General features: G+C 39.2%; 1 protein-coding gene and 1 long non-coding RNA gene across 7 annotated transcripts in view; one reads left to right on the top strand and one right to left on the bottom strand.

Moving 5' to 3' along the window:
• Positions 1–23,098, top strand: part of LOC105490699 (fibrillin 1) — a 237,062-nt gene that overhangs the window by 145,087 nt on the left and 68,877 nt on the right. For both annotated transcript variants that reach the window (XM_011756581.2, XM_011756573.2), the window contains exons 18-32: positions 2,347–2,400; positions 3,975–4,100; positions 5,468–5,593; positions 6,105–6,224; positions 6,432–6,569; positions 7,433–7,483; positions 9,120–9,245; positions 11,342–11,569; positions 12,947–13,072; positions 13,199–13,327; positions 14,025–14,150; positions 14,262–14,387; positions 15,967–16,089; positions 17,508–17,633; positions 19,678–19,803. In XM_011756581.2, coding sequence (XP_011754883.2) covers positions 2,347–2,400; positions 3,975–4,100; positions 5,468–5,593; positions 6,105–6,224; positions 6,432–6,569; positions 7,433–7,483; positions 9,120–9,245; positions 11,342–11,569; positions 12,947–13,072; positions 13,199–13,327; positions 14,025–14,150; positions 14,262–14,387; positions 15,967–16,089; positions 17,508–17,633; positions 19,678–19,803 — 1,851 coding nt within the window. The remainder of the gene's footprint in view (positions 1–2,346; positions 2,401–3,974; positions 4,101–5,467; positions 5,594–6,104; positions 6,225–6,431; positions 6,570–7,432; positions 7,484–9,119; positions 9,246–11,341; positions 11,570–12,946; positions 13,073–13,198; positions 13,328–14,024; positions 14,151–14,261; positions 14,388–15,966; positions 16,090–17,507; positions 17,634–19,677; positions 19,804–23,098) is intronic.
• LOC139355439 (uncharacterized) overlaps positions 12,227–23,098 on the bottom strand; it is a 50,586-nt gene continuing 39,714 nt past the window's right edge. For 4 of the 5 annotated variants that reach the window (XR_011606068.1, XR_011606067.1, XR_011606064.1 and 1 more), the window contains one exon: positions 19,871–20,006. This is a non-coding gene — a long non-coding RNA (uncharacterized lncRNA). Of the gene's footprint in view, positions 12,349–19,870; positions 20,007–23,098 lie in introns of those variants that run through there. The other variant, XR_011606065.1, reaches the window with a different exon arrangement.

The raw sequence follows: 23,098 nt of genomic DNA on the forward strand, positions 1-23,098 counted from the left end.
GCTGAAAGTGGAAGGGCAACAGAGCATGGAGGAGTGAGAGAAAGCTAGAGAGGACTGAATGTGCTTTTATAACAACGTCACTCTCATGATAACTCACTCACTCCCATGATAATAACGTTAATCCATTCATGAGGGTAGAGTCCTCACGATCTAATCACTTCTTATTAGGCCTCACCTCGCAGTATTCCTATTGCATTGGGGATTAAGTTTCCAGCACATGACCTTTGGAGGACACATTCAAACCATAGCAAGAGTAAAGCTTAACGAGAGTTAAATGTAAGGCCCGGTTCCACTAACTTCTGTCTTATATTTGAATGAATTTACCCAGAAAAGGTCCACACGTGGAAGTAGTTTCATGCATTTGGTTTCTCCACCTCTTTGGTCATGAACCATCCCAATGTACAAAAATCCCTCATTTCAAGAATGGGGGGTAGGCTGTTTAAAGTACTGAAAATACTCAAAAGGAATGTCTTCTGTCAGTTGAGGGAGAGACTCCAAATATACAAAATCCGAAGTTCATCTTTGTGGTCTGCAAGTCAGGCAAGCTGCATATGAAGCTGTTTCTCACTGGTTGCTGGAGCTCATTCACATTGTTCAGCAAGCCCTCTTGTGTCCTCAGCCTTCTGACAATGTTTCACAGAAATGGATCAGTTAAACCCATGGGAGTGTGATTGGTCAGTTAAACCCACAGGAGGGTAATTCTGGGGAATTTTCTCGTGGATCCCTCATGCCACTGTCTCCATGGCACTACGCTGAGTTAGCTCATCAATACCTATCCCTTAATATGGGTTTATAATACTTTTATTTACTTATTTTTTATTCAGGGCCTGAGCTGTGCACAGTACATGTTAAATCATTAAACATGTAATGTTAATTCTGTGCAGCCACCAGGTGAAATGGGAATTATCGTTCCACATTTATGGGAGAAGAAACTAACAGAGGAAAAGGGCTGCTTCCAAAACTGCCAGCAATTAGCATTGTCATTGGTATTAAAACCCATGCTTATTTGAACTCACTACAAAAAATGGTCTAGAACCGGATCCTGCCTAAATGGAAAACAATGGTGACAATAATTTGCTTCCATTTAGGCCAAACTTCAGCAAAATTGTCATTATCTCTAAAAGTCCTTTTTAGGAAACTGGCATGATTTTGGTTTTCTTGTTTTATTACAGTATTTCATACATATTTTAGTTTTTTGCTGATATAACAGAATAAAAAGGATGAATTTCTTTTTGTTCCCAGACCTGACTTTCAAACACACCTTCCCATCTGTTGGTTTTTTGGCCCCTTCTAAGACGATTTGAAAATTAAATCCTCACTGCTTTCTCAAATTCACATTTGTTAGAAGACATGATCATTTTTGGTTGTATGACTCATTTACGTCCACTGTCATCAGGATGCAGTTCTCTGGCATGCAGAAGATAGGAACTATTTGCTTCAGCAGTGAGGTGCAGTCAGCCTCTACAATAAGCCCCGGCCCTGATATCCTGTTCTCCTTCCACTTAAGCACAGATGATTTACATTTGACCATGAGACTGTGTTTGCCAGAAACCATTGGCAACTAAGGGGACACTAGTTTCCTTTCCGTGGATAGTGTGATTCCAGTTAGTTCTACATTTTCATCATTCACTCTTACGTTAAGTATTGTTGGAATTGTATGTAAAACATAGTATTAATTTTAAGAAGTAGAATTTTGATTCTATCTCAAATTTGGGGACATATTCTGTGTACTTCAGTTTCTTCAATTAAAATCTCACAGTTTTAACATTAAACAATACTTTCTCTATGGATATATCATAGAGAATGAATCCAGTATCCTGATAAATATTAACTTTAAAAATACACTTAAATGCAAGAGTAGGTATTCTGTTGTTGCACTTGTGAGAGGAGGCTAGAGAATTTGCAGAGAGAAATGAGGAAATGTTAAGAACCAATTGTACTGAAAAAACAGCTAGCAGTGAGAAACAAAATTATCCCCAAGATGGTGGGAGAAAGTTTTATTAACAGTTAAGAAACCACATTTTAACAGGCACATTTCACCGTAAGTGTAAAGTGTTCCCTGGTGAACAAAATCAAGTTATAGGAAAAACACCTTTTCCGAAAGGGCTTTGCACAAGGAATTGCTCTAACTTGCCTGTATCCTTAAAAGTTGTTTTCCTCGATGATGTGTAGCCTTTAAAATGGGAGCCTGGTGTAAAGTGACTCCCTGGGGAGATACCTCCTTTTCCGTTACCACTTAATTTTGGTTCTACTCACTTTGGAGGAAATGGTGTGTGCAAAACCAAGGGCAGGATTGACCTATTCTGCAAACAAGGGAATCATTTACTATCTGTTAATTTATTGCAGCGGAATATCAGGCGCTCTGCAGCAGCGGGCCGGGGATGACGTCAGCAGGCAGTGGTAAGGATTCCTTTCAAAATTTACTACCTTCAGTATGTGCGGAGGCAGCATCAGGCTTTCCTGTGGGTTTCACATTAATCCCTTTACACGGGTCTGACCTGACTCCCTCTCTGGCCATCGCTGTGCCGTGTATCTGGGATGCTCAGAAGCCTTCAGTGGCAGAGCAGCCAGGGCACTGTGGGCTCTAGGATTTCTGGGTGTGGCTGTGGGGCTTGGCCACTGAAGGGGTCAGGTGCTCTCCCTTTGTGGTTGATGGGTGCTCGCAGATGACATATAATGACTTTTGTTGCTCATGCTTGAGAAGGGGCAGCCTGACTCTCCTGTGGATCTTCCACTGTCAAGTACAACTCAGGATGATGGGCTGGTGGAACCATTCTCCATCTGCATTCTGAAGGATTCTTAACTGTTAAGTGCTCAGTATTCTAAGACGGCAATAGGGAGCAGTGACAGCAGTTAACTGAGTTGGAAGAGAATGAAATATTTAGCTAGAGAAATATCGGTGCCATGCAAGGAATTAAAGTTAAAAGGGAGAATTGGAACAAGTGTGAAAATAGGTGACAAGAAAGAGGAAGGGATTATTTTATTAATACAAAGCTACGCGGTTTGATTCAGGGAGATCTGAAAGAATGTGGACTGGCTGAATTGATTGTCAGTTCAATCAGCGTGATTAGTTTCATCATTGTGTGTGAATGAAAATGTGGAGGGGATATTCAGAGGAGGAAAGATGAGAGGTAAGGAAACTTATAATGAATAAGGAGTTAATGGGAAATAAGTAAGTTGTGATAGGGACTTGGAAGAAAAAAAAATGTCAACCCTAATTTATAGAAGAGTCAGGCACCAGGATTTGGGACGATCCATTCACTGATTGTCATTCTGCACCTGCCTTGACTCCTCAGTTGTGAGGGTGCAGAAGAGGGAGGGCCCCACCTCAGGTGGGCAGAGCGGCAGAGGCTTTTTCAGAGCATGTGGTGCTGGAGCTGGCGTTTGACCTGTGAATAGGCCTGCTGCAGGCGCTCCTGACACAGAGCGAAGAGGGCATTATATGTTCACAGAAAAGTGTGAGGTTTGGGATAAGTAAACAAAAAATTTGTATTTTAGTTTAATCCTGAGGATATTGTTGAACCTATGAAAGTTTGAACCATGAGAATGATATAATCAGCTTGTTTTTAGGATGGTAAGAGTGGTTGCAGTGTAGAGGGTAGATGGAAGAAAGAGGGGCTGCTGGTGGGGAGACCAGTTGTAGGGACTTGGGACCTGCTGTTGATCCATTTTTCCATCTTGGTGCTTGGACTAGGAGAAGTCCAGGAGGTCTCCTTCGGCTTGATCAGGGTTTGGTTATCTTGTAGTTTCAGCTGAGATGCCAAGTTCCTCTCAGGAACTTGTGAGAGAAAGATTTGACTCAGAAAATCTTACAGTGAGAAAAAGAGATCGAGTGTTCTCTTTCCAGTGAAATCGATTTTTTTCCTCCAGTAGGTCCTAAGGTCATTACATGTATTGTAGTGTTATATTTTTAACAATTCATTCAATGTTTATTTTATAATGTTAATTGATTTTTGAACTTGTCTGTGGTGCAGATATAAATGAATGTGCACTAGATCCTGATATTTGCCCAAATGGAATCTGTGAAAACCTTCGTGGGACCTATAAATGTATATGCAATTCAGGATATGAAGTGGATTCGACTGGGAAGAACTGTGTTGGTAAGAAGTTTTACCTGTTTTCTGAAACATTTCCTGCATAATGCATTCCTTCTTTCATTGCTGGGAGAAAACTGCCTTTGAGTAGCTTAGAGGACTAGGCAGAAGGACACTTTATACTTCGAATGTCAGCACAGCATATGCATGTCTTTAGTAACAAAAATTTACATGACCGAATCTTGACAATTTATGAATAATGATGTATCAGATTCATTCCTTGAAATGATTTGCTCCTTAAAATAAAGATGTATCAGATTTCACTCCTTCAGAGAGAAGCTCCTTAGATATGAGATACAGAGATTCTGAACCATTCTCACGTGACTACAAAGCCAACCTTGTTTTTACTGAGAGAGAAGCAGCTCTTCTCCCAACCATTTATTAGACTTAATCAGAGAAAACACAGCTTATTTTCAGGAATACCCACTCTCTGTTAAGTTAAACCCTTAAAGTTGGGTTTTGCTTCAGACCGGCATATTATTCAGCTGAAAGCAGGCAGTTTTCCTGAGTTCCCTGAATCATGAATCTAAATTCTTCATGACAATCATAAATGCTACAGATTACTTTATACTTTATAATTGTACCTGGAGACAGTTTGAATTATTATAAGGAAGAAACACCTATTCTGGAACTAACATATGTCAAAGATGGACCATACTTTTTAAGTATTTATTTAGTTCTTTAAATCAATAAGGTTAATCCTTTTAATTTGACAAAATGAATTAAATTATATAAATTTAAGTATATAATGTAACTATATAAAGATAATGATTTCCAGCAAATCCATATTTTCTTCCTGCTAAAGAAATAAGTGAATTAAATAGTGTAATGACTTTAGGCTTTGTAGATATTCAGTTTAGATATTTAGTTTAAAACCAGGTCAGCCGGGCGCAGTGGCCCACGCCTATAATCCCAGCACTTTGGGAGGCCAAGGCAGGCAGATCACGAGCTCAGGAGATGGAGACCATCCTGGCGAACACGGTGAAACCTCATCTCTACTAAAAATACAAAAAAATTAGCTGGGCCTGGTGGCGGGTGCCTGTAGTCCCAGCTACTCGGGAGGCTGAGGCAGGAGAATGGTGTGAACCCAGGAGGTGGAGCTTGCAGTGAGCCGAGATCACGCCAGTGCACTCCAGCCTGGGTGACAGAGCGAGACTCTGTCTCAAAACATAAAATAAAATAAAATAAAACCAGGTCAAGCCTCTGTTTTCCTAAAATGAGATCGTTTAGGTAAAAGCTAATGATACAAGAATTTTGCCTTTTTACTTGAATCGATCATATCATTATTACTTTAAAGATCTAATGTAAAAGAGCAAAGAAGATACAGGCAAAGTCTGGACCCTTTTAAGCGTTCATTTTCATTGACTTTCCAGATATTAACGAATGTGTACTGAACAGTCTCCTTTGTGACAATGGACAATGTAGAAATACTCCTGGAAGTTTTGTCTGTACCTGCCCCAAAGGATTTATCTACAAACCTGACCTAAAAACATGTGAAGGTAAACCAGATCTTTGTTCTTATACTGTGCACTTTGCTATCTTTTGGAATGCCATCAGAAAACCGTAAGACTAAGTTAGAGTCTCCTGTATTTTAGACAGTTATGCCAATTTAGTTGAAATTCTGTGGTTCTAAATGGCACTAGTATGTACTTTGTAAGCCACTTATGGTATTTACTTGCAATTGGCATTTTAATTGCCATCATTTAATAGATAAAGAAAATGTTATGTGTCTGCTACTTGAGCTGTTAATTCAGAAATCACGTACACATGTACTGCAGATATTCTGAATAAAAAGAAAGGTTCAGCCTAGTCCCATATTCTATACTCTAGAGACGTACTAGTCTATACTCTAGAGTTATTTTGGCATTCCATCTAGTGTAGGAAAAACTATTAGGCCAGCTTTACTATGTGGGATGAAGGATATGTAGTAGCAGTTGAGGCCAAAGTTGAAGTACTCTTTTAGGCCCAAGACTAAATTTTAGCAGTAATGTAGACCTGTTTTTGTTTCAGACATCGATGAATGCGAATCAAGTCCTTGCATTAATGGAGTCTGCAAGAACAGCCCAGGTTCTTTTATTTGTGAATGTTCTTCTGAAAGTACTTTGGATCCAACAAAAACCATCTGCATAGGTGTGTATCTTTCTGAGAATGATTTTTCTATGTTTATCAATGTTGTTATACTCAATATCAGCTTTTCCTGCAAAAGAGTTTAAGTATGGATGAACAACATTAAAAACTTCATTATTCTTTGTTTCAAATGCTATTTTTTCCTATGATTCCAAGGTGTATGTTTGAATTTTTATATTGATTCATTAAATATTATTCCCTCATCTGCAGAAACCATCAAGGGAACTTGCTGGCAGACTGTCATCGATGGGCGGTGTGAGATCAACATCAATGGAGCCACCTTAAAGTCCCAGTGCTGCTCCTCCCTCGGTGCTGCGTGGGGAAGCCCGTGCACCCTATGCCAAGTTGGTAAGAGAAACCCATGCTGTGGTTCCTGCACCACTCCACTGGTCTTTGCCTAAAAAGGGGAAGCCTAGTACTTCGTTTAGGCTCACATGAGAATTTTGAAAGATTTAATCCTGATGACCCCAACCATATTGCTGGATGGGAAATAAGAAGTGTCAATTTTTATGTGATTTTGTTAATTTATTATTTTCTATCTCCACATTGTAATGTGGTTAGTTAGTGTTGCTTCCCTGGAGCACCAGTGCCTACCGGCTCTCTTTGGAACCTTGTGGTTAGGGGTTCTGAGCTTTTTATAGGTACAGATTCTCTTTCAAAAAGCTAATTGATGTAAAGAAACCAGTATTCATGACTAAACTTCAGGAGGATTTCTGGTGAACATCTAAATCTGTTGGGAATTTGAGGTTTGAGAACCTTGCTCATGGTTTTGCTGATTTACTGTTTAGATATATAAATGTATAAATTTATGTGAATGCTGGAGGGCATGAGATCTCCAAATTATAGACCGAGTTTTCCATATTCATGTTAAAGTAATTCTATAGTGTGATTCCTATTTTCAGGTGAACAGCAAGAGAGAAATCTACCTTCAGTTTCCCTCTTGGCTATCACTTTAACATGATCTATAGGGTACTTCTGTGTCTTTTAGAATATCTTAGTGGAATTGAGCTTTATTTGAGGAGACATTTCATTGTTGTTCTTCCTCACCTATGCAATCTCAGAAACATTTTGTTATCTCATACTTATAGCAACACAATCTACTTCATGTTCCAGGTCATCTTTCATGTTTCTTATACTATGTCAGAACTGCAAAGTCTGGATATTGTTATCTCAAATTAATTTTCTGTTTTGTTTTTCGCTTTTTATTACAGATCCCATATGTGGTAAAGGGTACTCAAGAATTAAAGGAACACAGTGTGAAGGTATTTCTGATTACTTATAAACCATACATTTTTGTGTGAATAATGAATGTTTGTATTAACTTGGACTGGATAAAGCTGTCATGTAACTTAACAGGGAGAAATATGCAGCAGAGAAAGAAAAAAATGAGAACTACAAAACAGAACAGCTGTTAATTTCACAAGTGTATATATACTATTGCTAGTGTCAGACCGCTATGTCCGAAGGACAGGGTGGATAGCTTAAAATGTTTTAGGTTGATCACAGTTTAGAGAGACTGCACTTTCACAATGCTGTCAGGAAGAGAAAAACAGGAAGTTTTTGATGAGTCTGTAAAATGTGTGTTTCTTTGGTTTGTCCTGGCATTTTTTGTTTGTTTGTTTCACAGTCATGGATGATTTAGAAGGACACATTCTGTTTTCTCTTTGTTGAAAGTCTGCACGGAGTTTCTTCAGTTTGCTGTGATTCTTTCTCGTGGAGTTTCAGATAGACATAGGTCATGGTGACTAACACAACCTGACATGACACAGCAGCTGAAAAATTTTAAAAACAGCAATTAGTCCCATATGTGGGATGAAATGAAGTTTTTTCCCTGTTAAAACAAAGAGGCACACTACAACCCCCACCCAAGGTCTTGCTTTCCAAATGATGACTGAATCCTTTGGCCTTTCTCTGGTCCAGACCCGCTGTTAATAACTTATCTGACCTCAGCAGCATATTTTGTTGTACAAGTGGCCAAAACAAAACAAAAAACCCAAAAAGGTAGATTCCACCCTCTCCCCATTGATCTCTCTTACAAGGAAAGATTCAGAATATTTTTTCAACATTCCTGGTGTGGAAAGTTATTTCTTCTAAATAGAGACACAGTGTATATGAGTTTCTTAGCTAATGTTCCCCCCGCCTTTTTTTTTTTTTTTTTTTTTTTTTTTTTGGCATTGACAAGTAAGTGCCTTTCTTTTGATTAACTTGGTGGTGAATACTTTTCCAAATTAAGTACAGAGAACATATTGCTCTCCATTAAGCGAGCTGGGAAGGACTGATACATTTGAGAGAGATTGGATGAATGATGAATGAATGAACATGAGTATCTTTTCATTCTCCTCAGCCCAAGCTGAGACCAAAGCATGGACAGAACAGCCTGAGACCATGGCTGAGTTAGAATTGATTGTACATTGTCTGGTGATTTATCAGCACTTCTTAAAAGACACCCTTCATTGGCCCACATATTCCTTGGTGGGATATTTTTCTATGCTGACCTTCAAGCTGTTTCTTCTTTGCTAGTTTGAAAAATCAGGTTTTTGCTTCTCTACTCATTTCCGGACATCTGGTCTCATAAAGCAAATTATATTGCCGGGAACCTTACCCGAAATGTCCACAGCTACCAGAGCTATCTCCAAGAACTCACACCAGCTACCTGTCTCTGCAACTCAAAAGTTACTCCCTGAAACCAGTGGAGAAACTCTTACATCTTTAGTAATAGGTGGGCTCATTCTGGTTGCTATTCAGGGACCCTAGAAATTCTACACGAACTATTTGTAGGCAAACTAGTTTTATCAACTTACTAGGTTCAAAATGGGGAATAATTATGACTCCATGAGTAGAATAAGGTAGAATGATATTATAAAGATATATTAACTTTATGCTTTTTTTTCTTTTTAGATATAGATGAATGTGAAGTGTTCCCAGGAGTGTGCAAAAATGGCCTGTGTGTTAACACTAGGGGGTCATTCAAGTGTCAGTGTCCCAGTGGAATGACTTTGGATGCCACAGGAAGGATCTGTCTTGGTAAATACTGAGCTCATTATTTTTCTAATAATAATGTACTAAAGATTATTAAAACTGCAGTTAACAAGATATAGCTGAGCACTTAGCTTCAGGTGCAGACACACACTCCGAAATTCAGCATGTCCGCTAGGGTCCATGGCCGCTCCGTTGACAGTCTTTCAAATAGTGAGGAGCAACTGTAGTTTTTGTTGATATGCAGCTATTCCTTAAATCACTGGCATCACAGTTACTTTTCCAGAACTCTTAAATCGGCCCCATATGCCATGAACTATCAAATACAAGCTGAGTGGTGGAGAAAAGAACAATATTTGCACGTATTTGGAAACTGTAGCCCATGTCTTCTAAGCATATCCTGACATTGGCCAAAAGGACAGGTCCTTGCAGAAATACCTGTGGATATCAGGAGTGAAGATGCCACTCCCCTGAAAAATGAACCTGAGAAAGCCCAGGGCAGGTATCACTGCTAGTCATAGTGGGATACTCTATGCAAACTGTTAGAGCCCAAGTGGGTTCCTCAAGCCAAATTGTCTCACCCCAACCCTGAGAATCCTTAATCCTTAGAACTGTATGTCCTAAGTCCCTATGGGCTCGTGATAGCAGCAAGTTTGAGATCCCACAGTCATGCATCTAAGGTCTGGCAGACTTATTCTGATGTTACTACTATGGCCTCTGCCTCTGCCTAGAGTATATCCCTTGGATCACTGGTCTCTGAGTCCATGACTCTGGAAATGATGCTTACCTGTATTTCACATCTGAAACCACATTACTCTGAAGTGCACGCTCAGTGAAGACTACTGTAGGTAGTTTAAAAGGTGGTATACAGTGAAGGATTTTGATCACTTACCAATTAGAATGAACAAACCTTTAAATATTGAACTTTATAGTTTATAGTATAAATAAATAATATGGAATGGAAGCGGGATTTCAAAGCCAAAAGTATTTTTGTAATTAAGGATGTCAGTTAATGGTATTCTGAGTCTTAGTTTCTTTGTTTAGGAGGAATCGGTATTTAATGAGAATCTCCTTCTAGGTTCTTCAGTAGAAAGATGCTTCAGTGTTTAATTTTGGATTCATTTTAAAATAATTTATCTTAATATGGGCAGCCTGAATATAAAGCTGCCCAGAACACTTCAAAAACTTTCTAACGTTAGAGGAAACCCAGGGAGTTAGTTAAATTGTTAATGGCCCCATCGTGAAGGAGAAAGAGAAGGAGAATACATCTCACGTTTCAGTTACACTTCATTACTTTCAGATGTATAATCTCATTTGGGCTTCACAGAACCTTAAGAGAGGTGAGTGCAACATCCTATAACAGATGTGGAAATTCAGGTTTAGGATAATTTATTGAGGACAATCCACTGGGTTACAGAACAGGACCGAAATCCAGCTCTTCTGACCTCTGCTTGGCTAGGCTTTCTATTCTTCTTCATAACCCATGAATTTGGGTTTGGGGCTAGAGGAATCCCACATGTATCTTGAAGAATGTGCCCATAAGCACGTGTTGAGGTGAAAGAAATATTTGAGAAGAAAAGTCAATGGCTTTTCTTTGCATTTTTCTCTTCAATCTCAAGTAAGACGGTCCTCTTTGCAGAGTTCACCATTCCACCTTTCCAAAAATGAAGTGGGTCTGAGGAAAAGGTGATTGCACTAGGGCAAACATTCTCCAACAATAAAGAGTACAGCTGGCCTTTAGCTGTGGAGGATATGCCAAGGCATCATGGCGTGCATGCATCGGTGATAGGAATTTCTATACAGGAGAAAACATCTCCTGAAAGAGCCTTGTGGGATCTCTCAGAATACCATTCCTTATGTAGAATTATCAGAAAACACCTAACGTTGAAAGGGAACTTTTCAGAAATAGGAAGTACAAACATGGGCTGACAAAGAGAGTCTTTATTAGGCGAGGATACCTACCCCAGAGCCTGGGGTTTTTTTGTTTTGTTTTGTTTTGTTTTTTTGAGGAATAAAATTAATTCCAGTCAATAAGTATACAGCAAATTATTACGTGTGCAGTACTTTGCCTAACAGAGTGTTGGCAATTTGGGGCAGTGGAAGCCGTGTAGCTCTATTTAACCTCCCTTGGTTCCCTCTGACAGATATCCGCCTGGAAACCTGCTTCCTGAGGTATGAGGACGAGGAGTGCACCCTGCCTATTGCTGGCCGCCACCGCATGGATGCCTGCTGCTGCTCCGTTGGGGCAGCCTGGGGTACTGAGGAATGCGAGGAGTGTCCCATGAGAAATACTCCTGAGTACGAGGAGCTGTGTCCCAGAGGACCCGGATTTGCCACAAAAGAAATTACAAATGGAAAGCCTTTCTTCAAAGGTACAGTGTTATGTTTTCCATGGCCAATTGCCTTCCTCTTTAGACCAACAGGATGCATTTTCATGATCTCAGCACTCTACTTGATCATCCCAGCATGCACTTTTTGCTTTCTGAATTATATAATTATCTTTGTTTAGAAAAGTATGAACTTTTTTTTTTAACTGTTTGGTCCAGGAAGTCCTGGGGGTTAAAATTGTTCTGTATGGAGAGGTAGTTTCTACATGGCCCTCTTAAATGTCGGTTATGTAAATTCAAAGGAACTTTTAATTTGCTTCCAAAGGCTGTGGTAATTCATTGCTGAAGAAGGACCTGGTGTTCTGGAGATTTAATCTCCCAGTTCTGTCTCACATGTAGAAATGAACTTGCATATTTCTTAAGTGTTTGGTCTTGTTTTGGAAAAAGGCCCCTGTGTTAGGAAACTCAAGTCACATGTTACATGTATGCAGAGTCTTCTAGTCTACAAGAAACTCTTTAAATTATGTTAATGAGATCTTGAGCTGGACACGGTGGTTCATGCCTATAATCCCAGCACTTTGGGAGGCCAAGGTGGGCAGATTACTTGAGTCCAGGAGTTCAAGACCAGTCTGGGCAACATGGTGAAACCCCACGTCTACAAAAAAAAAAAAAAAAAAAAAAAAAGCTAGGCATGGTGGTGCACACCTGTAATCCTTGCTACTCAGGTGGCTGAGGCACAAGAATTGCTTGAATCCAGGAGGTAGAGGTTGCAGTGAACCAAGTACACCACTACACTCCAGCATGGATGACAGAGCAGATCCTGTCTGAAAAAAAGAAAGAAAGAAAGAGAGAAAGAGAGAGAGAGAGAAAAGAAAGAAAGAAAGAAGACTTAAGATAACATTGAGAAAATATTTCTAAATTGTTCAAATTATTGGCAAATAATTTAAATTATAAATTATATCTTTGAAATTTTTTTTGGCATATCCAAAAAAGCACCAAACAGTATTAAGTGAATATGTCATTCTGCTACACAGTCAATTGATAGCTGTAGGATAATATATTCTAATAATGTTCTATGTGCTTTAAATATAGATACTAGTGGTTTAGAACATATTATCTATTCATTCAGCAAGTAGTGGTTAAATATTCACTATGTATCAGGCAGTGTGCTGGGCCCTAGAAGTCTGAATAGACACATTCTTTGCTGCTTTAACAAGGCTTTATAAAATGTAGAAATTTAAAAGGCTAGAAATGTTTACAAAGTCATGTATCTCATGGATCATCACACATTCTTTGAAATGTGTATTGCCAAGACCTTAAATCAAGAACTTCCAACCTTCAGGATTTAAAATGGTGGGCACTGAGACCTCCTGACTGGTTGCTCATCAACTTATTTTGCCCCACGTGTTCTTATTCTTGAAGATATCAATGAGTGCAAGATGATTCCCAGCCTCTGCACCCACGGCAAGTGCAGAAACACCATCGGCAGCTTTAAGTGCAGGTGTGACAGCGGCTTTGCTCTGGATTCCGAAGAAAGGAACTGCACAGGTCAGTGAATGAGCCTCAAGGGTCAGGAGGGGGGACGTCCTTTAAAACTCTTTATCTTTAACATATTGCCGCAAGAGGTAAGGCTGTCCTGAGACTCATGTGCTGCCACTTGCTGTTTTCGTGCAGACATTGACGAATGCCGCATATCTCCTGACCTCTGTGGCAGAGGCCAGTGTGTGAACACCCCTGGTGACTTCGAATGCAAGTGTGACGAAGGCTATGAAAGTGGATTCATGATGATGAAGAACTGCATGGGTAAGTTTGGAATCATTTGATCAACACAGAAAGAGAAGGATTCCATGAAGCTTTGATGGCTTGTAGCCTATGTCCCAGGTTCTTCCTGCTGCCCCAATGCACTGGGCTCCAGACCAGTGAGTTAGGAATCAGTCTGCAACAGAGGGAGACTGAGGTAGAAAGAATGAGGGAATTCATGCTGTGGGTTTGTGGGTGATGGTGGAGACCAGTTGTGGGTCCTTGAGAAGTGAGTTTAACACCTTTTAACACCTAGAATGGATACCCAGGGGGAAGAGAGGACAATTGAAACAGAAGCTGTAGTAGAGTTCCCTTTACAGGATGTCTGTCCAACACTTCTAGAATAGGCAATTGATAAGCTCGTTGCTTTAGGTCTGGTTTCCTAGAAACAAAGTTTGAAATGGAGATTCTTGCAAACGTGTTATTTCTTTCTGTGAGCAAGTTCTCTCAGAAGGTGCTTGTCAGGAAGTGAGGAAAGCAGGGTAGTGCAGGAGGAGAAAATAAACCAAGAGTTTGGCTACATTTTGGCTTTAGTCTGATCCTGCAGGAAGCTCTGGTGTATGAGTAGCACCAGAGAGTTGTCCCACCTTGAGACAAGGAGGTCAAGATGGACACCCAGCAACGGGCGGGGGAGGGGGTGCTCTGGTCTGGTAGAGGAGATGAGGCCTCCACCTTTCACGTGGTCATTTCCATTTCGCAGATATCGATGAGTGTCAGAGAGATCCTCTCCTGTGCCGAGGTGGCGTTTGCCATAACACAGAGGGAAGTTACCGCTGTGAATGCCCGCCTGGCCATCAGCTGTCCCCCAACATCTCCGCATGTATCGGTAAGGAGGGAGACTTTCACACCATTGACTTGAGGTCAGTTGTTTGAACGACATCGCTGCCGGAGTCGGAAGCTTATGTTTGGGTGTTTGTTCTTCTTACTTTCCCAATAGACATCAATGAGTGTGAGCTGAGTGCGCACCTGTGCCCCAATGGCCGCTGCGTGAACCTCATAGGGAAGTATCAGTGTACCTGCAACCCTGGCTACCATTCAACTCCCGATAGGCTATTTTGTGTTGGTAAGTTCTATATTTTATTTTATTTTATTTTATTTCATCTCTTCCTAAAACACTCAGTGTACTCTGAGTTTTGTTTTCATCACTACTTTTACTTATCTTTCTTGTTTCCCTGCAATATTCTTTTTATAGTGGCTCACGATCTTTGGATCTCATCTCCATTGTCTGTTTAAAGAGCCAGTTAAATGAAGGACATGGGATGTTTTAGCTCTAATAAGCATAATTTGACCCATGCCGTTGGGATGGGGAACAGTAGTAGCATGTGCTTTGTCTACGCACACGCATACCAATGCACATTAACAAATGGTAACTGACCACCTGAAATAAAGTAAACACGGTGAGTGCTGTGGAAAAGACAAAAAAGCTGAGGTGAAATCTCTGCCCTTAGGCGGTTTAGATCGGCTAAAAGATTTCAAAAAATAGCTATTGGAAAGAAGATCATGGAATGTTCATATCTTACACTGCAGTTGAGGCTATGCCTGGCACTCCTTAAAGATGGGTTTTTGTGGGACAAGAATTTTGCTTTGTGGTCAGCCCTCTGTAGGTTTAGTCGTGCTGTGAAGAGTGGCACAGACAGTCCTGTGGCTTTATTGTGCCCCGAGTCAAAGTGAAACTTTGTAGAAACTGCCAGTTTTTGCCTGGTTTGGGGTGTACACCATGTGGAACTGCCAAGTCTCACATGGTTTCCACCCAAAACCATAAATCAGCCCAAATTTTTCTGAAACATGGCCCAGGACAACTCAGAACTTCAACTCAGGTTATTGAAAAAGATTGGAACCTCAGCCAATCAAACTGAATTTCAAGTTTATAAGTGAATCTGTGGCTAAGAGAATTTCATCCACGTGCCTATTATCATAACTGAGATGTGTTCTCCTAGCACCCAATACTTCTCCTGCATTGCAAATGGCACATCATGCATGGTGCAATTAATTGTTCATCTGTCTCCTGGCCGCAGTGTAATCATTTTGAAGGCATGAATTGTGTCTGTCCCATTCATTATTAGATTCTCATCTCTAAGGCATGGATTGTGTCTGTCCCATTCATTATTAGATTCTCATCTCTAGCACATAGTAGGTATGTCATTAATGTTTGTTGAAGGAATCAAACAGTGACTGCCAGTTGCCCTAAAAAGTGCTTTTCCCCCTTTTTTTGACCTATGCCTGGAAACTTTAAAAATGTGCCATGCCCATAAACACAGAGGGAGGTGTGTTAACCCATTTTTGTGATACTAGAACAGAATACCTGAAACTGGGTAATTTATAATGAACAGAAATTATTAGTTCACAGTTCTGGAGGGTGGGAAATCCAATATCAAGATGCCAGGATTCTGCATGGTCCTTCTTCCTACATTATCCCATGGCAGAGAGCATGAAGGTGAAAGAGAGCAAGAGGGAGCTGAACTTGCTCTTTTATTACAGCACCGATCCCACCATGAGGGTAGAGCCCTCATAGGATGATTGCCTCTTTTAAAGGTCCTGCCTCTTCAATAGTGTTACAATGGCAATTAAATTTCAACGTGAGTATTGGAGGGGACAGACATCCAAACCATACCAGAAGGTGATTTTATTTTCATTTCTCTTAGACATTGATGAATGCAGCATAATGAATGGTGGTTGTGAAACCTTCTGCACAAACTCTGAAGGCAGCTATGAATGTAGCTGTCAGCCGGGATTTGCACTAATGCCTGACCAGAGATCATGCACCGGTGAGTAGGTTCTAGCCTCATGTTGAATCTGTCAGTAGGTTCCTAAGTAAAGTAGTTTAGGGCCTAGGCTTTGGAGTCAAGCAGGCTTGAGTTCAAACCCTTGTTTGTCATATATTTTAACTGTAACCTTGATCAAGATACCTAGTATTAGAATCCTCATCTGTAAAATGGAGTTCAAATTACCTGCATAAAATAGTATTTACAGAGCTTACCATAGTACCTGGCACATAATAAGTGGAATATAAAATACATTTTCCTTCATTGACCAGACTTTTGATGTTTTGGCCTAATTCAGTGCAACTCCAGGTTTATTCCTTGAACCATCAGCAACAGCATCACCTGAGAACTTGTTAAAAAATGTAAAATCTCAGGCCCCATTCCAGATCTACGGCATCACAAACTACTGGGGTAGATCTCAGTAATTTGTGTTTTCACAAGCTCTCCAAATGATTTGGATGCATGCTAAAGTTTGAGAACCAGTGGTCTAATTTATACTTCCTTTTGTATCACCCTGGCTGCGAGAGCTGTGAGCCAGGTAGAGGTGAGAAACAAAGTGGGTAATAACATAGGCTTTGATTTTCGCTTGGCTTAAGAAGATAATTTGGATTTAGGAGCCAAAATTATTTTACTGACCTAGAAAAATGTCCCTTAAAAGTCTAGATATAAATTTGGCTATAAAAATTGTTGAAAATAAGGCCAGGCACGGTGGCTCACATCTGTAATCCCAGTACTTTGGGAGGCTGAGGCAGGCAGATCACCTGAGGTTGGGAGTTCAAGACCAGCCTGACCAACATGGTGAAACCCCATTTCTACTAAAAATGCAAAACTAGTTGGATGTGGTAGCACACACCTGTAATCCCAGCCACTCGGGAGGCTGAGGCAGGAGAATCACTTGAACCCGGGAGGCGGAGGTTGCAGTGAGCCAAGATCATGCCATTGCACTCCAGCCTGGTGACAGAGTGAGACTCCATCTCAAAAAAAAAAAAAAATTGTTGAAAGTAAATATTATTACTAAGAGCATCTAAGTAGGTATGGTTATTTCAAGTGTTTCTTACCTTAAAATATTGCTAAAACACTTGATAGACTTCAGGCATTTATAATTTGACAATAAGGAAAATAAGATTTATAATGATTTTTGAATGGTAAATTAAATGAGATAAAGATTTTAAATAAAAGCCTTTTAAGCAGGTGTGGACCTTGCCCTTGAACAGTATATTATAAATATTGAAAATTATTTTTTCCTTTTTTTACCAAGGATAACCCAATGGACTAATTTATGCAAAGCTTCATTTGGATTTGAGTGTTAATAGTCTTATGCTAGTAGGCTAAGTTTATTTGGCTTGGGTCAGTTAATGTTTTCTCCATGAATAATGGAACCAATATCAACAACCTGTGGTTGTTGGTTTCATTCTTTGCAGACATCGATGAGTGTGAAGATAATCCCAATATCTGTGATGGTGGTCAGTGCACAAATATCCCTGGAGAGTACAGGTGCTTGTGTTATGATGGATTCATGGCATCTGAAGACATGAAGACTTGTGTCGGTAAGCAAAGAAAACAGAATGTTTCATGTTGTCTTGTTAGTTATAAGCACTGTTAAATTACATAAAGTTCGTTTGGGTTATTGATAGAAAGATTCCATAGGAAAAGTAAGGCTATTTAGGAGCACAATACTCATATTTTAACCAGCATTCCAAAGAGAGCTTTCTTGTGACTATTAAATGGTACTCTTGTCAGCTATGTTGTGTGGACTGACTGACCATTTGTCAGCTCCAGATGCACATTTCTTTTATGCCTCTCCGTTACTTTTGTCCACTTAACCCTCATTCTGTTGTGATTAGAGTGTAGGCTTTTTAAATGCTTGACTAAAGGCAAACAAAATTGACCTCTGACAAGAATGCAGTAAACTTTAGAACTGATCTATTTGTTTTGTGTAGTTTCTATTGTTCTGCCTTCAAGTTTGATAAACTTTTTTTCTATGATATCTAATCTGACTTTCCTCACGTACAGTGTATTTTTCATCTCAGATGTTGTAGTTTTCACCTCTAAAAGTTCGACTTGGGTATTTTTTCATATCTTCTGGGTCTCTGCATAATAAGTTCAATAATTCCTCTAGCTGTTTGAACACACAGAATGCAGTTATAGTAACTTTTAGTGTATTTGTCTCCTAATTCTATCATCTGCATTAGTTCTGGGTCATTTGAATAAATTGAATTTCTTCCTTATTTTAGGTCATATTTTCCTGCTTCCTTGAGTGACTGGTAATTTTTGATTGGATGCCAGATATTGTAAATTTTGTCTTGCTGAGTGCTAGATATTTTTGTATTCCTAGAAATATTTTTGAACTTTGTTCTGAGGTATAAATTACTTGGAAACACATAGATCCCTTTCAAAGTCTTGCTTTTAAGCTTTTAAGCTATGTTAGTCTAGGGGGTAATTTTGCTCTGTTAGTGAAGTAAGACCCTTCTGGATATTCTACCCGATTCCCTGTGAATTATGAGGTTTTCCAGTCTGACTAGTGGGAACAGGCACAATTCCAGACCCCCTGTGAACTTTGAGGATTCTTCCCTCTCATTTTCTTGGGTAGTGCTTTCCCCAGCCTTGAGTAATTTGTTTCTTTACATGAATGTGCTCTGGTCACTACTCATCTGAATGCTTGAGGAAGACTCTTGGCAGGTCTCTGGCATTGCTTTCTTCTGTGTAGCTCTCTCTCCTGTCCTTTACTCTGCCCTGTGAACCCTAACTACCTCAGCCTTCCAGATACCCAGATTCATCTCCTCAACTCAGGGACACTGCCTGGTTCCATCTGGTACCCCCTCCTTATGCCATGGAGTTAAAACTCCCCTCTTCAGTAATCTGGGGCAATTGTAGAATTCACCTTGTTTGTTTTCTTTCTCTCAGGGATCACTGTCCTTTGTGGCCTAATGTCCGATGTCTAGAAAACCATTTTTAAAAGTATCTGTTGTCCACTTTTTGGTTGTTTCATTTGAGAATGCAATTTTAATCCCTGTTATTCTATCTTGGCCAGAAGCAAGACTCTAGTATTGATTATATTTAAATTTTTATCACATTTATCTTCTGAAAGCCTTTGCTGAAAATTTTGGAAGTCCTAGAAATTAAAATGAATGCATAAAAAATAAATAATTTTTAATTTGGAAAAGAAGTGAAATCCTTAACTGCTTACACTAAGGCAACCAGTTCATCTATCCTTTCTTTCGAAATATGAAAACTAAATTATTAGCATCATGCAGACTGAATTAAACTTTTCATCCTGCAACAAAGTATGCTGTTCTAAAAAGTTTTCTAGACTGTCACATAAACGAGCTCTAAACTCAGCACAGAGTCCATCCGTTTGTTTGATTACCTGGCCGGCTGCTTATGGGCCAGATGAAAGCCAGTGTGAATGATGAGCTTACAATGTAAAGAATGAAGCGCAAATGTAAATTGGCCTCTAAAATTTAACAGTGTTTTTCTGAGTGAGAGCATTTTACCTTTTCTAATTTTTTTGTCATAGTTATTTTATCTCGGGGGGAAAGTACGCAATGATATCAAATAGCTACATGTATTAATAATATCTATGTTTTACAGATGTCAATGAGTGTGACCTGAATCCAAATATCTGCCTAAGTGGAACCTGTGAAAACACGAAAGGCTCATTTATCTGCCACTGTGATATGGGCTATTCTGGCAAAAAAGGAAAAACTGGCTGTACAGGTGTGTTTGTTCAAGTAGAACAATAAAATATTAAGTAGTTAAGAGATTGGTGTCGTAATTATAGATTGATACATGTTTTAAAACTCATACATTTTAACTACATTAAAAAGCATTTTGCATAACATTTTTCATTAATTTAGCTACCACTTCTTTGAAACTTGTCATCGTTTATGTTGGATCCAAGTTGAAGGTTTTTTCTTGACCTGTTGGGGGAAAAAAGGTGTATTGAATAAATTAACACTGTAAATAACACATTTTTTATGAAGTTAAAAATCACATTTCATATCAAATTACTGAACATGCTAATTACCAAATATTCATGGTCCTTTACCGAAGCAAGCCTTTTCCAATAACCTCCTTTGCCAACACTTCATTTACATTACGGTTTATAACTGGAATTGCTCTTTAAAGGAACACATCCTACAATTCATGTATTTCATCAATTCTCACTAGGAGCACTTTTGATGTATTAAGTTGTGTTAGTCCCAATGAATCTTCGTTCGTGGGGCTTAGCAAATCTTACAAAGTGATAATGGAACCATTTGCAGTATTGTTTGTCTATTACCAATAGCACATGAGAAAATGTTTTCACAATATTTGTAGGAGACTATCCCATTAAATGCCAAATGGAAGAAGTTACTCTGTGGTAATGACATTGTGTTCAGTTTATAAGTGTTTAGTTGGTATTTTCAAATATGAGGCAATGACATTAAGTCCATGGAATGATATGATAAAGTTTTACTCTAGTTACTTATACTAATTTAACAGATTATGGCATATAACATAATTTAAAACGTAGTGGAAACCATGGTGAGCTTGAATTAGGTAACTGAATAATTTCTTTATAAATAACAGTCTTTAATTCCAAAAACCAGTTTGGCAAGCTCTTATGACTTAAAACAAACATTAAAATATTTGCAGATTGGCCGTGTGGCAAATGTGCAGCTCTTCCTCTTAATTATGTCAACATATTTCAAGAAAACACCAAAATATATTTATTATTGTTTCAAACTGGCCAATAATGCTATTTCACATTTATTGGTATGTAGGATAAGGGCAATAATATTATTGTTGGTTCAGAAATAACAGATGCTAGCCAAATTATGAGAAGAAGCATGAAGCTGGAATGTTTTCATTTTCACTATGCTACTCCTTACATGAAGCCTGGCTAGGGGTCCATTCTGATAAATGGCACAGTGTTTAAACTCTCGACTCCCCATGTGGCTTCTCGGTACAAATGGTGCTTAGCTTTGTGTGTCTATGGTTCAAGCTTTATTTTTGGCTTCCATTATAAATATAGGACTTGGTCAGGGATGATGGTCTGGCAGTAGTGAAAAGAAATGTAAGATAGTTCTGTATTATGTTTTAACTAATAAGAGGATAATACCATTGTTTGGCTAAGCTGAGCACATTGAAATTCAACCCAGAGGCAGTGATGCTTAAGAAAGGAGAAGTTGTATGTGTGCCACATTTTCTTAATCCAGTCTCACTGATGGACATTTGGGTTGGTTCCAAGTCTTTGCTATTGTGAATAGTGCTTCAATAAACATATGTGTGCATGTGTCTTTATAGCAGCATGATTTATAATCCTTTGGGTATATACCCAGTAATGGGATGGCTGGGTCAAATGGTAGCACACCAACATGGCACATGTATACATATGTAACAAACCTGCACATTGTGCACATGTACCCTAGAACTTAAAGTGTAATAATAAAAATAAATAAATAATAAAATAAAATAAAATAAAAAAGAAAGGAGAAGTTAATCTCATGGAACAGCCTTCATTCCCTATAAGAAAGAGGTCTCTAGAATTCAGTGCTCCAGATTCTAACTAACTGGGTCATGTGTAGTGGCTGATTATTTTAGGCCTTACCCTGAAGAAAGCTTAAATTTTCATGTTATTTAATATAGTTTTAGGTACATTAGATATAATGTATACAATGCTGTTGGCTCAGTGCTGGTCAATAAATAAAAGCTATTGTCAAATTAAATGAAACGTAGACACAGTGTCTAGAGGCCATTTTAATGAAAGCCATTGCTTCTAGTCTTTATCTATTGTCCATTATTTTGTTTCATTTGAGAATGTAACAGTCTAGCAAAAATTTTATGCTACTGTTTACCGATTCATGCTTGAAATCAGTTTAAAGAAGGAAAATCTTCCTCTTTATATAGAAAGGCTTGTGTTTCGTAGTTGAATTTGCACAGATACTAAGACCATGATGACAGAGCTGTGCACTACAGTCGCATGAAGTGACACCAGCTTTACATTAAGAACAGCAGCCTGGCCAGGCGCGGTGGCTCAAGCCTGTAATCCCAGCACTTTGGGAGGCCGAGACGGGCGGATCACGAGGTCAGGAGATGGAGACCATCCTGGCTAACACGGTGAAACCCTGTCTCTACTAAAAATACAAAAAACTAGCCGGGCGAGGTGGCGGGCGTCTGTAGTCCCAGCTACTCGGGAGGCTGAGGCAGGAGAATGGCATAAACCCGGGAGGCGGAGCTTGCAGTGAGCTGAGATCCGGCCACTGCACTCCAGCCTGGGCGACAGAGCGAGACTCCGTCTCAAAAAAAAAAAAAAAAAAAAAAAAGAACAGCAGCCTTTGAGTCAATCACATGAACATAGATTTGAAGTCAAAGAAACACTTGAGCTCTTCCTCCAGTTTTAAAAATTACAGACTAAAATGATTTTTCAGTTTGATAAAATCCAGCTAGCACGTGGGAAGACTTGAGTTGTATGCCTCTTTGATACCAGAGTAACGTGGCATGTGATAGTCTCATCTGAAGGAAAGTAGTACCCTGAATTGTGTTCTTAGTAAATCTCATTCATGCTCTTGAACAAATCACCAGGGTGCTCTGCAGTTACTCAAATGTTCTCCTTGGGTGAGTAACAGCCCTGACCTGTGGAAGGACATCACATTTGATTGGAAATGGCTTAACCAAACAGTAAGTTTGGTACACTTGAAAACATGTTTTTAAAAATCTGGGGCAAAATGTTTTTTGAATCCCATGTCACTAAGGCTCTTTTAGCTGCTTTTAGTTTAAAATTCGTGTCATTCACAACTTAGAACACCATCAGGTTACCTTGGTGATGGCTTTGTTTATAATGCTCCAGGCAACTAATGTAAGTAGAGATATGTGTCTTGCCTAATTGGATAAACAAGCAGACAAAAGGAATATGTCTACTTATTTATCTATGTATTTGTTTAGATTATTGTTTAATGAAAAGAATTATGAAAACATGTATGCTATTTCATAAGGAGCAATTTTGTTTCATGAGAACTAAGCCGAAGTC

The sequence above is a fragment of the Macaca nemestrina genome, chromosome 7 (assembly GCF_043159975.1).
Source record: "Macaca nemestrina isolate mMacNem1 chromosome 7, mMacNem.hap1, whole genome shotgun sequence".
Taxonomy (NCBI): domain Eukaryota; kingdom Metazoa; phylum Chordata; class Mammalia; order Primates; family Cercopithecidae; genus Macaca; species Macaca nemestrina.